Source organism: Kogia breviceps, chromosome 2, assembly GCF_026419965.1.
Source record: "Kogia breviceps isolate mKogBre1 chromosome 2, mKogBre1 haplotype 1, whole genome shotgun sequence".
Taxonomy (NCBI): Eukaryota; Metazoa; Chordata; class Mammalia; order Artiodactyla; family Physeteridae; genus Kogia; species Kogia breviceps.
Genome location: NC_081311.1, coordinates 112,501,675 through 112,521,152, shown reverse-complemented (window position 1 = coordinate 112,521,152; position 19,478 = coordinate 112,501,675). Strand labels below are relative to the sequence as shown.

At 33.3% G+C, this 19,478-nt stretch overlaps 1 protein-coding gene across 7 annotated transcripts in view; it reads left to right on the top strand.

Moving 5' to 3' along the window:
• LRP1B (LDL receptor related protein 1B) overlaps positions 1 to 19,478 on the top strand; it is a 1,895,525-nt gene that overhangs the window by 1,377,994 nt on the left and 498,053 nt on the right. For all 7 annotated transcript variants that reach the window (XM_067025946.1, XM_067025948.1, XM_067025945.1 and 4 more), the window contains 4 exons: positions 9,556 to 9,682; positions 9,814 to 9,965; positions 10,255 to 10,379; positions 11,654 to 12,025. In XM_067025946.1, the coding sequence (XP_066882047.1) occupies positions 9,556 to 9,682; positions 9,814 to 9,965; positions 10,255 to 10,379; positions 11,654 to 12,025 (776 nt within the window). The remainder of the gene's footprint in view (positions 1 to 9,555; positions 9,683 to 9,813; positions 9,966 to 10,254; positions 10,380 to 11,653; positions 12,026 to 19,478) is intronic.

Genomic DNA, 19,478 nt, shown 5'->3' with positions numbered 1-19,478 from the left:
AATAAATAGTTTTTAAAAATCAGGTATCTCTAAAAAAAAAAAAAAACAGATCCTGGAATGAGAATTCAAGTCAGGAGAAGCCAGATAGGAAAGGGACCAAGCAAAGGTTCAACTGTGAGCAAAGTCCAGACCTCAGACATGCCTTTTAAAGCTTTGGAGGGTAAACCTCACTTAGCAAGGGAGCTTGACTTTGAACTCCCACCCAATTATTAATTGGATAAGGGCAACAAACCTGGGGAGACATACACTCCCAAGATTTCTGGCTCCCAGCACTACTTGTGAAAGAAGAGATTCCAGTAGCTGTCCTCTGAAGAAAGTTGGCTATGTGAGCTACTAAAAACAAAAGGACACAGGAGCTGGGCACTGGAGTACATAGAAGTAGGAAACAAGATCTGAGGATGTCTAAGTGCAGCACCAACAGTGTCCACTATGGTTTGGAAGCCCAGCTTGGACATTTCCTACCTTTGGGATCTTTTGAAGTATCATGACCTCAAATGCTTATATCCTTTTTGGTTATTGGGAAAATTAAATGAGGTAAATTTAAATGGGAGGATTAAATTAGGGAAAGTTCTCTTCTGTTTTTGGAGATGAAGTGAAAGAGATAGAGTATAGCAATAGAATATATTTTAGCAGTTAAAATTAGTGAAATTGAAGAAACTCATAGATGATATGAGTAGAGTTAGCAGCTTTAAATGAATAAGTAAATTTTGGTGAAACTATTGTGATGAATAGAATATGAATAAAGTACAATATGAATAAAAGGATTCCAAGCAACACGAGTCCAGCTGGAATGGGTTTCTAGAATCTAATGGGTATTTATATGACCTTGAGTAATACTGCTCAGCGACTTAGCAGTAGCAAAATAATGGGGAAAAATGGGCCAAACAAGGAGCAGGTGGTGACAGATTCAAAGTTGGCAATTGTAAGGGAATAACTATGCGTTGCTAATCAGGAGGTGAGGTCTAGAAATTAGTGATGAAATGGAGGGAAACCAAGAACAGGAGATCAGAGTAATGTAAGGCAGAGGCAAAAGAGAGATGAAGGTCCCTGGAACAGATAAGATGAGGAACCAGGAGCTGGGATGTTCATGGGATCAACAACATGAGCCATAAAGTCCGTAAGTATGTCTGCTTGAAGGGAGAAGATGGCAAAATTGTCAGAGATTAGTAAAGCAGTTAAATGGATTTGGTGGTTAATTGTAATAGAGTGACTATGTGATGGTAAGGGAAAATGGAATCTACAAATTCATAATGTGAATGTTTTGAAATAAGTGCATATAACCTCAGAAAGTTTTGTTTTTTCTTACTTAAATCTACTTCACTTTTATTCTGGACACAATGGCATCTATTTCCTCAGGCATCTCATTGCAGTAACTGTTCTTTTCTATTGGATCATCTTTAACTTATTACTTTCAATGAAACCTTTCCCTTTGCTTTCAAATAGGCTCAGATCCCTCTTACTTGAAAAGAAAAATACTATCTTATTTCTCTCTGCATGTTTACTTCTCAGCTTCTGAGAATAGAAGTAAATGTCTCCTCACTTAACTTCTGAAATGAATTTTCAGCTTTAGTTCTTTCCAGGAATTTCTAAATTTATCCATAGCCAAATCCAGATTTTGTTTTTCAGATTTTTTTTTCACACCCCTTGCCTTCTCCTTGACATTTCTCCATCATTTATCCACTCAAGAGTTTATTTTTTCTGTTACCTTCTTTAATTCTGAGTTTTCTTGTTCTCTCTGACCCCTTCCATGTATTTCCTCTGAGCATTGTATTTCTCTTCTGAGCATCTTTCTCCTCACTTAAAGCTCTGTATGCTATTTTCTCTCTTGCTATATTTATCTTTTAAACATATTTTCATGTTTCTGACATTAATCACTACATTACATCCAATATTTCATCTTCATTCCTTTAATTATATTTACAATTTCCTTTAGAAATGATTTATTTGAACATCCAACTGTCACTGAAACTTACCACACCCTCCTAGTTTTCATCTACTGACTTTCTTTCCTAACCATGGCCGTCTCTTTTTGTGTTATCATGGTTCTTTTGTCCTGACAAGATTGAAACTTACTTCAGATTTTCCATAGGTTTTCATCACCTATTTCCATCTGTCTGTAAATCCTGTCATTCCTTATCTCCAGCTGTCTCTTAGGTTTTCCTTTTCTCTCCATTGTGACTCCCGAGCTGAGCACTGACTTAGCTGGAAGATCTCAGTAAGCACTTTTGATGTATTGATTTTGAGCCTCCCAAACAAGATTTACATTTCATCCTACAGAATAAGAAATCTTTGACATGTATAACAATATTTTAAATATTGTTTCCCTCTGTCTTCACTTCTTCTTAAAAACTTTTCTTCAATATTGTCACATGGATAGATATTTTTCAGGATTCATAGTTAAGAATTGATATACCTTTTCAAATATTAGGTTTATTTTCAGGAAATGTTTATTACTGCTTGGAAACATTAGTGATATGTGTCTTCTAATACCTTACCTACATGTTTACTGATGAGTTCGGGGTGGGGGCGAAGGGCTTATAAATGACCACTCTATGTAAAAATTTGAATAACTTTTACCTGGAAATCAAACAGTGATTTCCAGGTAATATTACATAGACATTTAAGTGTCAAAAGTCATATCACAGGAATAAAGTACAGCATTTTAATATTCTGTTTGATGTTAAAACATGGCAAGTGGTATTGCCAAGAGAAAAGGTGAACCATAATGGAGTAAATTAGCTGAATCCAAGATATAAATGTGCCTTGAAAAGTGGGCATGAAGCCTGTTTATGAGCAATGGAGACTTGAGGTCTTTTAAAATGTAGCCGTATGCAAAATAGAAAGTGTATATGAATTTAGTTCAGCTTGAAAATTCAGTTTCTCCCCTCCGTTGACTTCTTTATTTTTTTGGTAAGGCCTCACTCTCTTTAAAAAAATTAAAATATAATAATTCTCTTTATGCTAAAAAGTCATTTTCTACCTACAATAAAAAAAAGATGCATAGAAAGTCACAGTATGATACCGAAAAAGTTGGTTAACCTCCCCTGATGTATGATCTCTAAGTGAAACACAAATACTCTGTGATTTTTTTTTTTTCTTGTTAGGCAGTAGGATCTACATTGCCTCTCTTAATTTAGCTTTATATCTCTGCAACCATAAATAACTTTCGGAAAAGTGTTTCTTTCCATGGCAAAGATTCAGCTTTACATGGTATTTTGGTGTTCAAAAAGTACATATTGTTAAATGGTCTTTCATTGACTATATATACATACATGCTTTTGGAATATGCTCAATAATATACAGAAGGTCTTGAATGACAGTTTAACATCTGTTGAGATAGCAAAAGTATAGCATAGTTTAACACCATCTCCTAAAGTATCTATGTATTTTGCATCTGAAGATGAGGTAACATATAAAAAAGAAGGAATTAAATTTGATTTGCAATAGAAATAGTGGTGGAATCAGGGTGATAGTTTATAATATTAATATACCATGATGGTCAAGTAGTTCAGAAATACCACAATTATTCCCCAAATCACAGCCACCTTTTTCTACAAGTCTCTGAGAGAGGCATACTAACAAATTACAAGGACAAATGAAAGAAAAGTGCAATACTCTTTTTCACTAGGAATTTTCCAAAAAATTATACTGTAGACACTCTTCTTTCAAAGATAGTTAGGTCTCACCTACTTTTTTCCAATATGCTTTATTCTTATTTCTTAACCTCTAAACATAAATCTTGGACCTTACCTCTCCCACTAAAACGAGAAAAGAAGGACTAGAAATTATCAAAATGCCCTGGGCTATCATTGCAGCTCTGAGCTGGTGGAGGAGAAAGAGAACCCAGAAAGGTCATGCCACTTCCCATTGTTAAGAGGGAGCCCCTGGCCCAGAACACCAAAGCTATGTCGAATGGAGACCAGTGATAGCCACACAAAACCGTAGCACCTTTTCCTAATTTCTTAAGGGATCTGACCAACAAAAATGTGGTAAAGGGTAAAAGATAAGTTTAAGATATTCCTTTCTCTATTTGCCTATAGAAATCTCCTCAGTGTGTTTCGACGTGGGATATCCAGGATAGGTTGCATATGACTGATATATAAGATGGTTTGGGGTTCATGAAACAAATTAAAATTTTCTGTATAATATTTTAAGAATTCCAAATCAACTCATGAACACTATCAGTCTAGGCCCTAGGCATCTCAGTGTTAAATGTTTCATAGGAAAATTCATAGATTATAGGGAAACATCAAATATTATATACTGAAAATACCAGGGCTTCCCTGGTGGCGCAGTGGTTGGGAGTCCGCCTGCCGATGCGGGGGACGCGGGTTCGTGCCCCGGTCTGGGAGGATCCCACGTGCTGCGGAGCGGCTGGCCGTGAGCCATGGCCGCTGAGCCTGTGCGTCCGGAGCCTGCGCTCCGCAAAGGGAGAGGCCACAGCAGTGAGAGGCCCGTGTACCACCAAAAAAAAAAAAAAAAAAGAAAATACCAAAAGTGAATAAAAGATGGACCACTTAGGAAAACCATTGTTAAACCATGTAAATAGCAAACTAATATCATATATGTACACATAAATGTATATGTACATATTTATTGAAAGGATGGGCAAGGAGGCAGGGTATAAATAGATACATAAAATAAGGAATTAAAAATATAATATGGGGTGATAAGCCTAACATGCTATGGAATTACAGATATCAAATAAATTTTTCTTTCTAAAGCCTTTTTCTCCATACTTCTCCAGTGTTGGCTGGGTACACATATAATAATTGTTTTATATAATTACTTCATACTGGAAAGTAATGAGTCAAGAAGGAATCTAATGTAAAACTTAAGAATAACAAAAAACAGAACAAGGCCTGAAGAACAAATGATAACTTTAAAATATTTTTTAAGCTTAAACGTAAGGAGAGAACAACCCAGATGGCCTGTATGTTTATTTTGCTTCAAAGGAAAGGTTTATTTCTGAAGTTGTTTGTAGGAATAATAACTTCTCTCACCACAACACTTCCACAGTTTCAGTGTTGAAGCCCCTACTTTCATGTCATTTAGAGACTTGACAACTAGCAAGTTTTAAGCATTGCTGGCAGCATTTTTCTCAGGTAATTCTTTACTTACCCATCTGCCTCTGCCATTAAACAGTGACCTTCATAAGGGTCACTAAGTCCAATTCATTTCATATTATCAGTTCCTAGCACTTAATAGGTACCTAATTAATATTTGTTGAATGACTGCATGACCACAATGAAAAGATACATTTGAGAGTCATTCACCGAACCACTGTCAGAAACAAAAGAATTAGAAAGTAGTATTCAAAGTTCTACTGTCTCTAGACTCTCTTCCTTTTAGCAGAGTGTTCTGCTATCTGTGGTTGAGTTCTTTTTATATTGCAGGAGCCTCTAAGCAATTCAGGGCTTGAAAAGTGATTTGGGATTGGCATGTAATACTTTCTCAAAACAAAAACTGCACAGAAATGAAGAAAAAGGAAATGTGAAGAAGCCCTCGCAGGAATAGAGGAATACACTGTATTCCTCATAGGCGATGAAGGATGTCAATTCATGTATTCATGAAATGTATTCAGACTTTGACAGTACTATATTACTTTCCCTGTGCTTTAGTCTGAAGACGGAGACATTGACACGTTGGCTTACAAGGTATTCAATTAATATGTGTTTTAAGTGATTCTAGTGAAACTGCTAAGCTACTATTCCTTATATATAAAATATATATTATATGTATATAATATATATATAAAAGCCTACAGGGCTTCTGTTTTTTGTTTTTCTTATTTTTACAGATTAACTAACACACTATTGACCTCCACTCTCGCAGAGGACACAATGACATTCTTGATTCTCTTTTCAACCAAGGCAACTGCCTACATAAGAGAATTATGTGATCTTCATTTTTGTGCCAGCATGGCAATTTTTGGTCATTTCAGGTTTTCTGTAGCATATCTGATAAGTATCTATTTCATACTCTCTTAGGTAAAGGATAGGAATAGGAAGAAATAGCAAATTTATTGTAAAAACTGCAACCCAGATCTATGCTCCAGAGAAACAGTTTATCAGTCAAAAAAACCTTAGATTAAAAGAACATGATTGCTTCAAATTAGTGGCTTTTCACTGTTGTTCATATATTTAAAATATAAGAATCATACTTAATACTATTTCTTTAACAATTTAAACACGTTCATTCTTCTCTTTCTTACCCATACTCCTTTACTCTTTCCCCACCAACTTTGGAGCTTAGTTTTCATGTTGGCCTTATTTCCCCAAAAGTATTTATTTGAAATTATTCAAGGACATTTATAATACATTGAAAGTATATTTTTCAGCTTGAATCTAATTGTGACATAAAAACATTTGTTTTCCTTTATAAGAGCTCCTGTGTATAAACTAATTCTGACATCAGTACAGTTGTCATATGGTAAGTTTAAAAACTTTTGGGTACCAGTAAGTGTATGCTAGGCCTTTGGAAACTCCAACACTACCAAATGGAGTCTTCTACCTATTAACCAAATGTCAATAATTAATTGGAAGTTAGCTTGTGATATGTATTCTTTGCACATGTTCCTGCCAAGAACTTCTGTGTCTAATTAAGACAAAAGGGATATTTGTGTTATGATGATTTCTGATAGTATTTCTATAATCCTTCAAACCACTTTTGAATGTCTTTTTTAAATTTTCTGTTTTTAAATTCGGTAACTATAAGCTTCTGTAAATAAAGGAATTTTCAGTGTAGAACAAATTATTACCCAGAGAAATGTCGATCATACAATACAGCATTTGATTTTGACAATTTTGAAAATTTCTGTATCTGGGATAGCCTTGGAAAGTATTTTCAGGGCTAGATTAACCAAGCTAATATTCTAAAGGCAATTTTCTTGGCTATATCATACAATCCAACAAACACTCCACTACAGCAAAATTTGAACTTAAATGGAGACAACGTCTATTTGAAATGCCATCACTGAATGTTAGTTTCCGTGGAGTCTCAAAAACCAGTGAAAAAATTTTCATTTCTTCCCATTGCTGAAGATCACGTTTATATATGAAGAATCTATGTTCATTAAAGGTATCTAAAGCACATCTATGTAAATTACACTCAAATTATTCATAAGTTTTCTTGCTGCAGTTTTATAAGTTAGTGTTCTTTCTGTATATTTGGTTTGTAATTCCCGAATGTTCTCAAGGTGCTAATTCAATTCTTTACTTTCAATTTCAGTTTAAGGAGCAAATAAATTATTCTTTGCCTGACCATCATAAAATGTTGCTTAATTTTGGGAAGTGTAGAATCTTTTAGTTGTATTAAGTTGATAAATATTTTAGCCATAAAAGTGATGCTTGCACTCAGCTTTGGCTTTACATATTGTTACAGTGTGTCAAATTACTGCTGACAATTTGAGTAAAATCTGTATTCAAGATAGTTTTATTTTGAATATTTTTTTATTCCTAATTTTGTTGCCATTCATCTAAGCGTCCTGCCTAGAAGTACTGCAAATTTCAAATAAATAGGAAGTACTAGGGGAAAAAAGAGACTTCTTTTTAATACTAAGACCTTTTTGATGTTTTGTTTTGTTTTTCAAGTATGGAGATCTTAGTTATATTCCTTATACTTAGGGGAAAATATCACTGGATTTAAGAGTGTTATATTGTTGTTTTATGTTTCTATTTGGTGAGACAGCATAGAGAAGAAGGTATAGCCCTGGGTTAGTAAAGCCTGAGTGCAGTTCCCCTATCAGCCATGTGACTGTGGATCATTAACTTCCTGAACTGCAATTTCCAAAGTTGTGAGAATTAAATATGTTAAATGGCTGATTTGACCTACTCACTCGGTATAATATTTTTATTAGTCATTTAGTACATTTGAAAGATTACTATTAAAGAAAAGGTATGTTATACCCATTGCCTTCCATATTTGAACTCTGGAGTGTATTAAAAGTAGATGACAAGAATCAGATTGAATAAATAAGCGCAGGTCTGTCTTGGCTCCCAAAATGCCTCCTTCACAGTGTAACATCCCTGTCATCTTAACAAATGACTGACTTGTCATTTTAATGTCACTAGTAATGCTAAAATTTCTCCTTGAAATGTTAAATGAAGCAACACATTTTACCTCTCAGTTAAAATAGTGTTTTTATTTTTAATAATTCTTTAATGCAATGTCCCTTAAAGATTTAAAAATCATAATTTTAATAGAAACATAGATATTTCCATGCCTGCTTCAACCTAGATCTAACCAATATTAGTTGGATTTCTTGCTACAAAGTTTTCCCTTTTTGATTTATAGAGCTTGTAAATATGAATGAAAGTTTCTTCAGGATTAATATACTTGGGATTCCAGCCACACCTCATATTTGTCTGGGTGTAAAAGTCCAATGCATTTATTTTGTACAGCACTTTCAGGGGAAAAAAAATCAACTTATAAAATAAATCAAAACAATATGCATAAAGGAAATACATATTTTATGTAGTTTATCATTTTTCATGGATAAATAATACAAAATATGAATGTAGGTCTTCTTTGCTTTTCCTATATGCAGTCTCACTTTCCCCTCTTGTATATGATTGCTGTTATATATGTATTCAAATATGCACAGAATACACACTCATTTTTACCTGAATGAATCAATGATTGCCATATTTTTCTAAACTTTAGTCATTGCTGTTATTTGACAGCTGAATAAAACTTCACTGGGCATAACTTCAAAAGAATAGATCTGATTTATCTGAAAGCATGAATTTCTGTATTGTAATATAAATACTATATTTATTGAATGAATAGGTGAAAGAAACATGGATTATGTACCTTGTCTTTTAACATTTCATTTTTTGACATGTTGTATTTCAGCATACTGTGGATTTTCTTTCTTCTATATTTTATTTTCTTCCACAGTCCTTCCACATTATGTTAAAAGATTACTAAAATAAGAATGTCTGCTTTGTATAAATTCATGTTTTAAGATGCCTTCACAAGATGATTTATAAAATTCCAAGTTGAATAGCCATTTAGCAATCTAAGTGGACAGAATTGAAAGTTATAATGCATTAATGTATACATTCATAAATTACCTAGTGCTGTAGGTATAATAGTGAATAAGAAAAAAGATCACTGTCCTCACTGAGTTTAAAGTCTAATGGGAGCAAAAAATATTAATAAAAAGTAACTTTGTAAAGAAACACAAGTGTAAATTTGCCACTCTAATTCATGCTATGAAGCAGAGTATATGGTGCAATACTCAGAGAGAACACAGAAGGCTTCTTGAGGGAAATGTCTGATATATTAAAAAAACAGAAGAAATTAAGCAAGTAGGTTGAAAAAAAGCATTTCAGATCGGGAGCCGCATGTACAAAAGGTAATTTTTGGAAATTCTTCCTTGTGATTTCTATGAATGGTTAAATTTTTTTAATAATAAAAATTATTTTATTGCTAACAATACACACATATATTGATTTTTAAATGGTATTATTTTCTGTTAGTATGAATGGTATTGCTGTTGTTATTAATAATATGCAGTTTTGTTTGCATTTATCTACCATTTAATTTCAGCTACTTGTTCTGGACTGAATGGGGACAGATGCCATCCATTGGAAAGGCTCGTTTAGATGGCTCAGAGAAGGTTGTCCTCGTAAGCATGGGAATAGCATGGCCAAATGGCATCTCCATTGACTATGAGGTCTGTTGGATTTCTTAAGTATTGAAAGTGCATTAACTGCCAACTTGCATTAGTCTGCTTTTAGTGTTCTCTTATTTTCTTTATAAAACAATCAAAAACAGCTTGTAATATGACTTTTCAATCAACCTTAGGAAAATAAATTGTATTGGTGTGATGCTCGTGCAGACAAGATAGAAAGAATTGACCTTGAGACTGGCGGGAATCGTGAGATTGTGCTGTCAGGGAGCAATGTGGATATGTTTTCAGTTGCAGTCTTTGGGGCTTACATCTACTGGTCTGACAGGTAATTTATTTTTTCATAAGTATTTGAGTCTCAAAATGTTATTTTAGTGCCAATTGCTTTACCCTTGTAGGATTAGCCATTCCTTAGCAAGGTCACAGAAAGGAACTCACAAAACCATGTAATTTCCACAGAAGAGGCAGTCACTCTTGCTATTCCAGGCTCAACCCTTTCAATGTCACAGACTAATGTTGGTTTCTTTCCCTTCTGCTGGGCTGTTACCTTCAGCTTAAATAACTGGCTTGATTTGGATTAAAGATTGTTGATCACGTTATGTTCAATTTCTTGGCAGAGCACATGCCAACGGGTCCATCAGAAGGGGCCACAAGAATGATGCCACAGAAACCGTAACCATGAGAACGGGTCTTGGAGTCAACCTGAAGGAGGTTAAAATCTTTAACCGAGTAAGAGAGAAAGGTCAGCACTATTGTATGATAAATACATTTTATGTTATTTCTTTCTCTTATTTTTTTTGACGTGTATTTATCAAACTTAAGTTAGGGATTAATTCTTATATGAGTCCAAAACCTCAAGACCCTATTTTTTTACATCTAATTTCCTACAAAAATCATATAGTAGCCTAATGAAATGAATATATAATAGTTCATGGACAGTTTTGCCCAGGACAGTGCATGTATATGGACATGTTATATACCTGGTATGACTTCAGTATAGGTTTAGACTAAGTAATATAGAAACACTTGATAAATATACATATTCAATGAAGTATACAAAGCACAATTAGGATATTAGAGAGTAAAAAGCAGCCAAAATGTTTTTTTTATTATATATATATAATATATATATTTTTTAATAGTCACACACTTTATTTAGAACTAACTAAATATGCCATATTACTTGGCCCAAAAGGTTGTTTTCATGTCAGATTATATTTTAATACATAAAGTGATGATGGCTCCAGAAGGTTGCTATTAGTGTGAAATAAGTCCAGAGTCATCATTTCTTTAAAATATGTGTTTTGAAATTGATATGACATGATTTGGATTTTTTAAAATATCACTTCCATTAAGATAATGTTCATTTTAAATGTCCATTAGAGTAAATTGTAATTAATTTTCTTGACATCAAAGGAAGGTATAATAATTTTGGAGAGGATGATGGATTCATAGAGGAGAATTAGTCTGATGTAGAAATCTTAATATCATGTTACATCTTCACTCAAAACTGGAGTGAAAAACTTATGCCCAATATACTTAGGAAGGTAGGCACATTGGAGCCATAAATTTATTTGATATCTTATATACTTCATAGACACTGAGTTTAAGGTACTGCATATTTCTTTTGGTGAATGCAGTTCATATTTTGAGTGAATCAGTTACTTGTACCAAAGATTACAATATATACAACCTATTGTAATCTCAGTATCAAGTTTCAAAAGAGTTATGCACTTAACTGACTGATTAAGGGAAATTTTTTGTTTCTCTTTGGATGGTCAGGGGAGCAGAAGAATGTGATCTTTGAAATAAAAAAATCCCTGGTTTTAAACTGAAGTGATTAAAAATAGCAGTACTTTATGGTGTTTGGATTTATACTGACCAGTCTAAAAATTAAGCATAAAATAACCCAGAATATTCAACATTAAATTTTTAATATTTTTCTAAGAAAAAACTATCTGGAAAACAAAAGAAAAAACACAAACATACATGTATGTATCTTCTTCTTCTCCCTAGGGACCAATGTTTGTGCCAAGGACAACGGGGGATGTCAGCAACTCTGTCTTTATCGAGGAAACTCCCAGAGAACTTGTGCTTGTGCCCATGGATATTTGGCAGAGGATGGAGTTACTTGCTTAAGGCATGAAGGCTATTTGCTGTATTCTGGGAGAACAATATTAAAAAGTATACATCTTTCTGATGAAACCAATTTAAATTCACCAATAAGGCCATATGAAAATCCACATTATTTCAAGAATGTCATAGCTTTGGCTTTTGACTATAATCAAAGAAGAAAAGGTACCAACCGAATCTTCTACAGCGATGCACACTTTGGAAATATACAGCTTATTAAAGATAACTGGGAAGACAGACAAGTAATTGTTGAAAGTAAGTACAACAATTTATTTTTAAACAGTTTGGTGGAAACAAGTATCATTTGGAGTAGTAGAGAAATTAGAGTGGTAATTGCAGGTAGCAATTATATTTTCCTAGAATTTATATTCAAGAATGAGTGAAACTATAGCATCCAAACCCCCAAAAGTCAAAGAAGTAATTAACTGCTAGCATGTACAGTGTGAATATTATGATTATTAGCTTCTAATCATGGAACATTCAGTATATTCCTTTATAATGTTTCTTATTAATGTGTATTAAAATTCATGGAAAATAATTTTTCAGTATAAAACTTACTAATTTTATTTTCTTCCAGTGGGTGAAATTATATCTTTAAGAATATCTACCTAATTATATTCAGTGAATTTTATTTTCTCAAGTATCAGATTTTTTGTGTGCATATATATGACAGTCTTGATGAGAAAATGTTATTAAAGAAATAATCTAATATTTTAAAAATATTTTTAATATTCTATGGGACAATACTTTTAATATTTTATAGGACTCAAACATAATATTGTGTGAATTATCTATAGACTATAATTTAGAGAAACCTCTTTCTTGTCATCCAACTTTTACAGGGACAATCTTCATATTCCTCATTCAGCATCTCTCTCTTCTCTATCTTTATGTGATTTCCATATATTCCTCACTTTTCCAATTTCACTATACTGAGGTCAATCTTTTTCATTACTTTTTAAATTGCAAAATAATACATAAATTATAAAATGTTCAAGTAATATGGATTTTTAACTGAAGTTTCTGCCTCATCCCTGCAACATCAATTCCATTTACTTACTCGTGACAGCTGTCATGCCTCCAGAATTTTCTTTAGGTATGTGTATCATTTGTAATTACAAAAATGTAATGATACAACATTCACCTGCTTTTTTTTCACTTACAATATATCTTAAAAAGCTTTTAAGGCTATTTAAGATAAGGTTCTATCTTATTCTTTTGAAAGCCTATATCTATCCTATACTAAGAGTAAACTAATTTATTTAACCATTTTCTCACTGACAATCATTTAGGTTGTTTTTGGTGTCTTATCACTACCTACAATGTCACAGTGAACATTTGTGCACATAAATATGTTTTTTCACACACGTGAATATTTCTTTAGCATAGAATCCTAGAAATAGAACTGCAAAATCATTGTTTTATTTATTTATTCTTAGAACTGGTCATATTTCCCCAAAAAGACCATATCAATTTATGTTTTCATTAACTGCTTATAAAAAGATCCATTTCCCACACTTTTGACAATGATTTTATAATTTTATTAGCTTATGATTAATATGTAAAAACTGTCAACTTATATTAATATACATTTACCTGATAACTAGTGAGATCCAGCATCTATTCATATGTTTACTCATGTGAAAAACACATCAAACTCCCTATTGTACATTGCATCCCATGCTAAGACTGTCACAGTTTATTTTGTTCTTTCAATATTTAGTATCCTCACAATCCTTTTTGCCTATTCAAACCTGACAACCTTTCCAAATCAGTTCAAGTGTTTACTTTCAAGCATATACAAAAACACATTCTTGTTTCTTTATTCTCTAGGTTATTATACTTGTTGATAATTTCATAACAACTTGTATATTCCAGCACATGCCATTTTGGCTTCCTTGTGTGTATATATATGAAGATGCAACTATAACTATACTGATCATAGAGCTGAGACATATTCGAGACTTACTGATTCTTTGGGTATATCCCTATGAAGTTTACATCATAATTCTCTTTGGTCCTCCCTCCATTTTCTTAGACTGACACAATTCAGAGTTGGAAGTGCTTATGTTGCATCTGTAATCTATTAACTAACTTATTCATTTTCTGTGCTCCAGATTCTTTGTCAGGTTCCCTGGGTATAAAGATGAATATGAGTCCATAGACCTTTAGAAGCCACAATTTTAGAAGAAAACTACAAGTAAACAGACATTGAAATTCACTAGAATCTATAATACACTAAAGGCCTAGAGAATAAATAATCTTTCTGGGGAAGCATAGAGGATGCCACTGAGATGAGTTGAGGAAATGTAAGGGATCAATAGGAGTCTGTCTGTTGAGCCAGGTGGAGAAGAGGAGGAAGAATTTTAGACCAATGGTCCCCAAATGTGGTTCCTAGGGTCTCCAGTACATGTTCAAGGAGTCTAAGAGATCAAAATTATTTTCATAATAATACTTGATATTCATTTGCCTTTCCACTGTGTTGACATTTGCACCAATGGTGCAAAAGCCATTGTGGCTAAATTGCTGGTACCTTAGCACTAACCAATACAGTGGCGCCAAGCAGTACTAGTAGTCATTGTATTTTTCACTGCCACTTAATAGCAGGGAAAAAAAAAAAGCCAGTTTCACTTAATAATGTCCTTGAAGAAAAGTAAAATAATTAATTTTATTAAATATTAATCCTTCAATACACATCTCTTTAATATGCTGTGTGATATTATAAAATACATATAAGGAACTTTGATGCATTCTGAAGTATAGTTGCCTGACAGATACCATGTATTTCTGTCATTATTTGAGTTTATGCTTTTTTTAAGGAATATCATTTTTTACTTAAAAGAATGAGAAACAAACTATGGTTATTCAAACCTGGGTGTATGGCAGACTAAATACAATGAGTCTGTCACTCCAAGGAAAATGACCTATATTATTTATTGCAAATAATAAAAATCAAGATTTCAAGTAAAAATTAAAAATTTCAAGACTTGCATCCACCACAGTTAGCTTGATAGCTTCCCAATACTTAAAGGTTTTTCTGATGAGATGGGTAGTGATATTACTAGTGATTTGGGGTGGGGGGGGTGTTGCATGCTGAAATTGTCGGCATTTGGAGGATATGCATAACTCAGTGAACCAATATTTTCCAAATGACGTGATAAAATCATGCCTGGGTAAATGATCCATTCAGAGTATAAGATAGACCAATGAATTTTAATGTAATAGAATAGGAAGAGTTCATCACTATGGTTTCTGATTCCACACTGAAGCTAACCTTTATGTAACTACCACTGGTGTTGTTGTAGTATAAAATCATATCCAGAATTATCTGAAAAGGCTATTAAAACCCTCCTTCCTTTTCCAACTTCACCTGTGTGAAGCTGGATTTTCTTCACAAATTTCAGCTAAAACAACAAAACAGATTGGACGAGGTAGATGTGAGAATCCAGCTGTCTTCTAGTAATCCAGACAGTAAACAAATTTATAAAATGATAAAATGCTGTCTTCTCATTTTTAAAAATACAGCTATTTTTATAGATGTTATTTATATTAATATGCAGTCAATTCATTTTTGGTTTTTAAAATATATTAATACACGTCAAAACAAATTTTTTAGTTTAAATTTCTAACACAATAGCTATAGACGTAACTCACATACACAAAAATTTTGCTGGAGTCTTCAATAATTTTTAAGACTGTAAAAGTCCTCAGAACAAAAAAGATTACAAACTACTCTTCTAGACTAAAGGCTAAGAAAATTTTAATTATAAAGACATGAAAAAGCACAGGGTAGACAAGGAGTGACACATCATTTGGTATGATTAGAACATGAGTTTCATGGCATGAATGGTGTGAAATGAGGCTATCGAGTCCTAGAGAGAAGTCCAATATTGAAGGATTTGGTCTGCCAAGATAAGAAGCACTAAAGAAAAAGAAGTTTCATTGAGATATAATGTACATACCATACAACTCATTCATTAAAAGTGTACAGTTCAATAATTTTGGGTATGCTACATTATTATATTACATTATTAATAATCATATTATTTTTTAAAATTAGGTTAAAATATATAAAACATAACATTTGCCATTTCAACTTTTAATTGTACAATTCAGTGACATCAATTACATTCACGATATTGTGCAGCCATCTATTTCCAAACTTTTAAAATAAATCTATTTATTTATTGGCTGCATTGGGTCTTCGTTGCTGCACACAGGCTTTCTCTAGTTGCAGCAAGTGGGGGCTACTCTTCATTGTGGTGCATGGGCTTCTCATTGCAGTGGCTTCTCTTGTTGCAGAGCATGGGCTCTAGGCATGCGGGCTTCAGTAGTTGTGGCTCACAGGCTCTAGACCGCAGGCTCAATAGTTGTGGCACATGGGCTTAGGTGCTCTGCAGCATGTGGGATCTTCCTGGACCAGGGCTCAAACCCATGTCCCCTGCATTGGCAGGTGGATTCTTAACCACTGTGCCACAGGGAAGTCCCTCCAAAACATTTTTCTCTCTTTAAACAGAAACCCTGTTTAAGCAATTACTCCCCATTCCCCCTCCCTGTATTCTCTGGTAATCTTTCATCTATTTTCTTTCTCTATGAATTTGGCTATTGTATATATTTCATATAAGTGGAATCATACAATATATGTTTTGTTGTGTGTGGCATAATTCACTCAGTATAATGTTTTGAAGGTTAATCCATATTGTAGCAGGTGTCAGAAGTTCATTCCCCTTTATGGCTGAATAATATTTTATTGTCTGTATATACCACATTTTATTTACCCATTCATCTGTTTATGGACACGAGTTATTTCTACCTTTGGTTATTGTGAAAATGGCATAGTGAATACTGAGATACTAATAAGATAAGGAGTTATGATTGTTTTTAGTAGACGAAGGGAAAACAATGGAGTGTTCTAAGGTAAGTATAAAATAGGACTTTTGTTTTATGAAGATAACTCTGGCTATGTTATGTTTGATGACATTTAAGAGATGCCATGGGAGGTTGTTGCTGAGTTACAGATCCTATTTATATCATGGTAAATTAAACTGAAAACAATTTAAAGTATATACATATTTCTGTTCAGCAGTTTGCCTTTTTGTTTGGTTGATAGTTTCCTTCACTGTACAAAAGCTTATTAATTTGATATAGTCACATTTATTTTTACTTTTGTTGCCCTTGCCTGAAGAGATAGATGCAAAAAACATACTGCTAAGACCAATGTGAAACAGTGTACTGCCTACATTCATCAGGGATATTGGCCTGTAACTTTCTTTTACTGTACTGTTTTAATCTGGTTTTTGTATCAGTAATGTTGGCTTCATAGAATGAGTTTGGAATTGTTCTTTCCTCTTCAGTTGTTTGGGATAGTTTGAGAAGGAAAGGTATTAACTCTTCTTTAGAGGTTTGGTAGAATTCACCTGTGACGCTATCTGGTCCTACACTTTTGTTTGTTGGGAGTTTTTTGGTTTTTTGTTTGCTTTTTTATTGAGTCAATTTCATTGCCAGCAATTGGTCTGCTGAGATTTTCTATTTCCTTGGAAAATTGTATAGTATATTTCTAAGAATTTATCCATTTCTTCTAGGTTGTTCAATTAGTTGGTGTACAATTTTTTGTAGTAATCTCTTACTATCCTTTGTATTTCTGTGGTGTCAGTTGTAAGGCTAGATTGTTTGTGATTTTTCTTGGTTCTTGACGAAGGCCTGTATTGCTATAAAATTCCCTCTTAGAACTGCTTCTGCTGCATCCTGTAAATTTTGGATTTTTGTTTTTATTTTTGTCCAAAGGTATTTTCTCTTTATTTTCTCTTTAATTTCTTCAACAGCCCATTGGTTGTTTAGAAGCATGTTGTTTAGCCTCCGCATTTGTTTTTTTACAGTTTTCTTCTTGTGATTTCTTGTTTCATAACACTTCGGTCAGAAAAAAATGCTTGATATGAATTCAGTCTTCTTCATTTATTGAGACTTGTTTTGTGAACTAACATGTGATCTGTCCTGGAGAATATTCCATGTGCACTTGAAAACAATGTGTATTTTGCTGTTTGGGGTTGGAATTTTGTCTAGTTATCTATTAGGTCCATCTGATCTAATATGTCATTTAAGTCAATGTTTCCTTATTGATTTCTTCTATCCATTGATGTAAGTGATTGTGTTAAAGTTCCCTAGCATTACTGTGTTACTGTCAATTTTTTCTTTATGTCTGTGATTTGCTTTATGTATTTAGGTGCCCTTATGTTGGGTACATAGATATTAGCAAATGTTATAGCCTCTTGTTTGATTAATCCCTTTATCATTATGTGATGCCCTCCTTTGTCCCTTGTTATGGTCTTTGTTTAAAAGTCTATTTTGTCTGATATAAATATTTCTATTCCAGCTTTTGTTTCCATTTGCATGGAATATCTTTTTCCATTCCTTCACTTTCCAGTCTGTGTGTGTCTTCAGATAGATATGAGATGAGTCTCTAGTAGGCAGCATATATATGGGTTGTGTTTCTTTATCCATTTAGCAACCCTGTCTTTTGATTAGAGCATTTTGTCTATTTAAAGTGGTTATTGATAGCTATGTATTTATTGCCATTTTGTTAATCATTTTCTGGTTGTTTTGCAGTTATTCTGTTCTTCTCTCATTCTCCTCCTTTGTGATTTGTTGACTTTCTTTAGTGTTATGTTTATATTCCTTTCTCTTTATTTTTTGTGTATGTATTATAGATCTTTGGTTTGTGGTTACCATATGGTTCATATATAACAACCTACATATATGTTATTTAAGTTTGAGCACATTCTAAAAGCACTACATTTTTACTGCCCCTGTTCACAATTTGTGTATTTTGTGTCATATTTTACATCTTTTTATTTGGTATTGCTTATGTAATTATTTTAGAGGTATATAATTTTACTACTTTTCTCTTTTAACCTTCATACTAGCTCTAGAAGTGGTTGATCCACTACCTTTACTACATGTTTGCCTTTACCAGTAGGATTTTTTTCATATTTTTCTTGTTTTTAATTGTGGCTTTTTCTTTTCTATTTAATGATGCCCCTTTAACATTTCTTATAAGGCCAGTTGAGTGGTGATGAACTCCTTCAGTTTTTCCTTGTCTGGGAAACTCTGTCTCTCTTTCTTTAGTTCTGAATGATAACCTCACCAGACAGTATTCTTGATTGTAAGTTTTTTCTCCCAGCACTTTGAATATATCAAGCCAGTTCCTTCTGGTCTGTGAGGTTTCTGCTGCAAAGTCACTGGATAGTCTAGTCTTTGTGGGTTTCCTTGTGTGTAACTTATTTTTCTCTTGCTGATTTTAAGATTCTCTAACTTTTGACATTTTAATTATAACATGTCTTGGTGTGGGTCTCTTTGGGTTCATCTTGTTTGTCACTCTCTGTGCTTCCTGGACTTGGCTGTCTCTTTCCTTTGCCATGTTAGAGAAGTTTTCAGTCATTATTTCTTCAAAAAGTTTTTCTATTCCTTTCTGTTTATCCTTCTTGAATCCCTATACTGCAAATCTTAGTTTGCATTGTATTGTTCCAGAGGTCTCTTAAACTATACTCATTTTTAAATTATTTGTTCTTCTTGCGCTTCCAATTGGGTGATTTCCACTAACCTGTCTTCCAGATTGCTTATCCTTCCCCCTATTATATTTTTTATTTTGGTTATTGTATCCTTTGGTTCCGAGTGGTTCTTTTTTTAATATTTTCTCTTTGTGGAAGAGCTC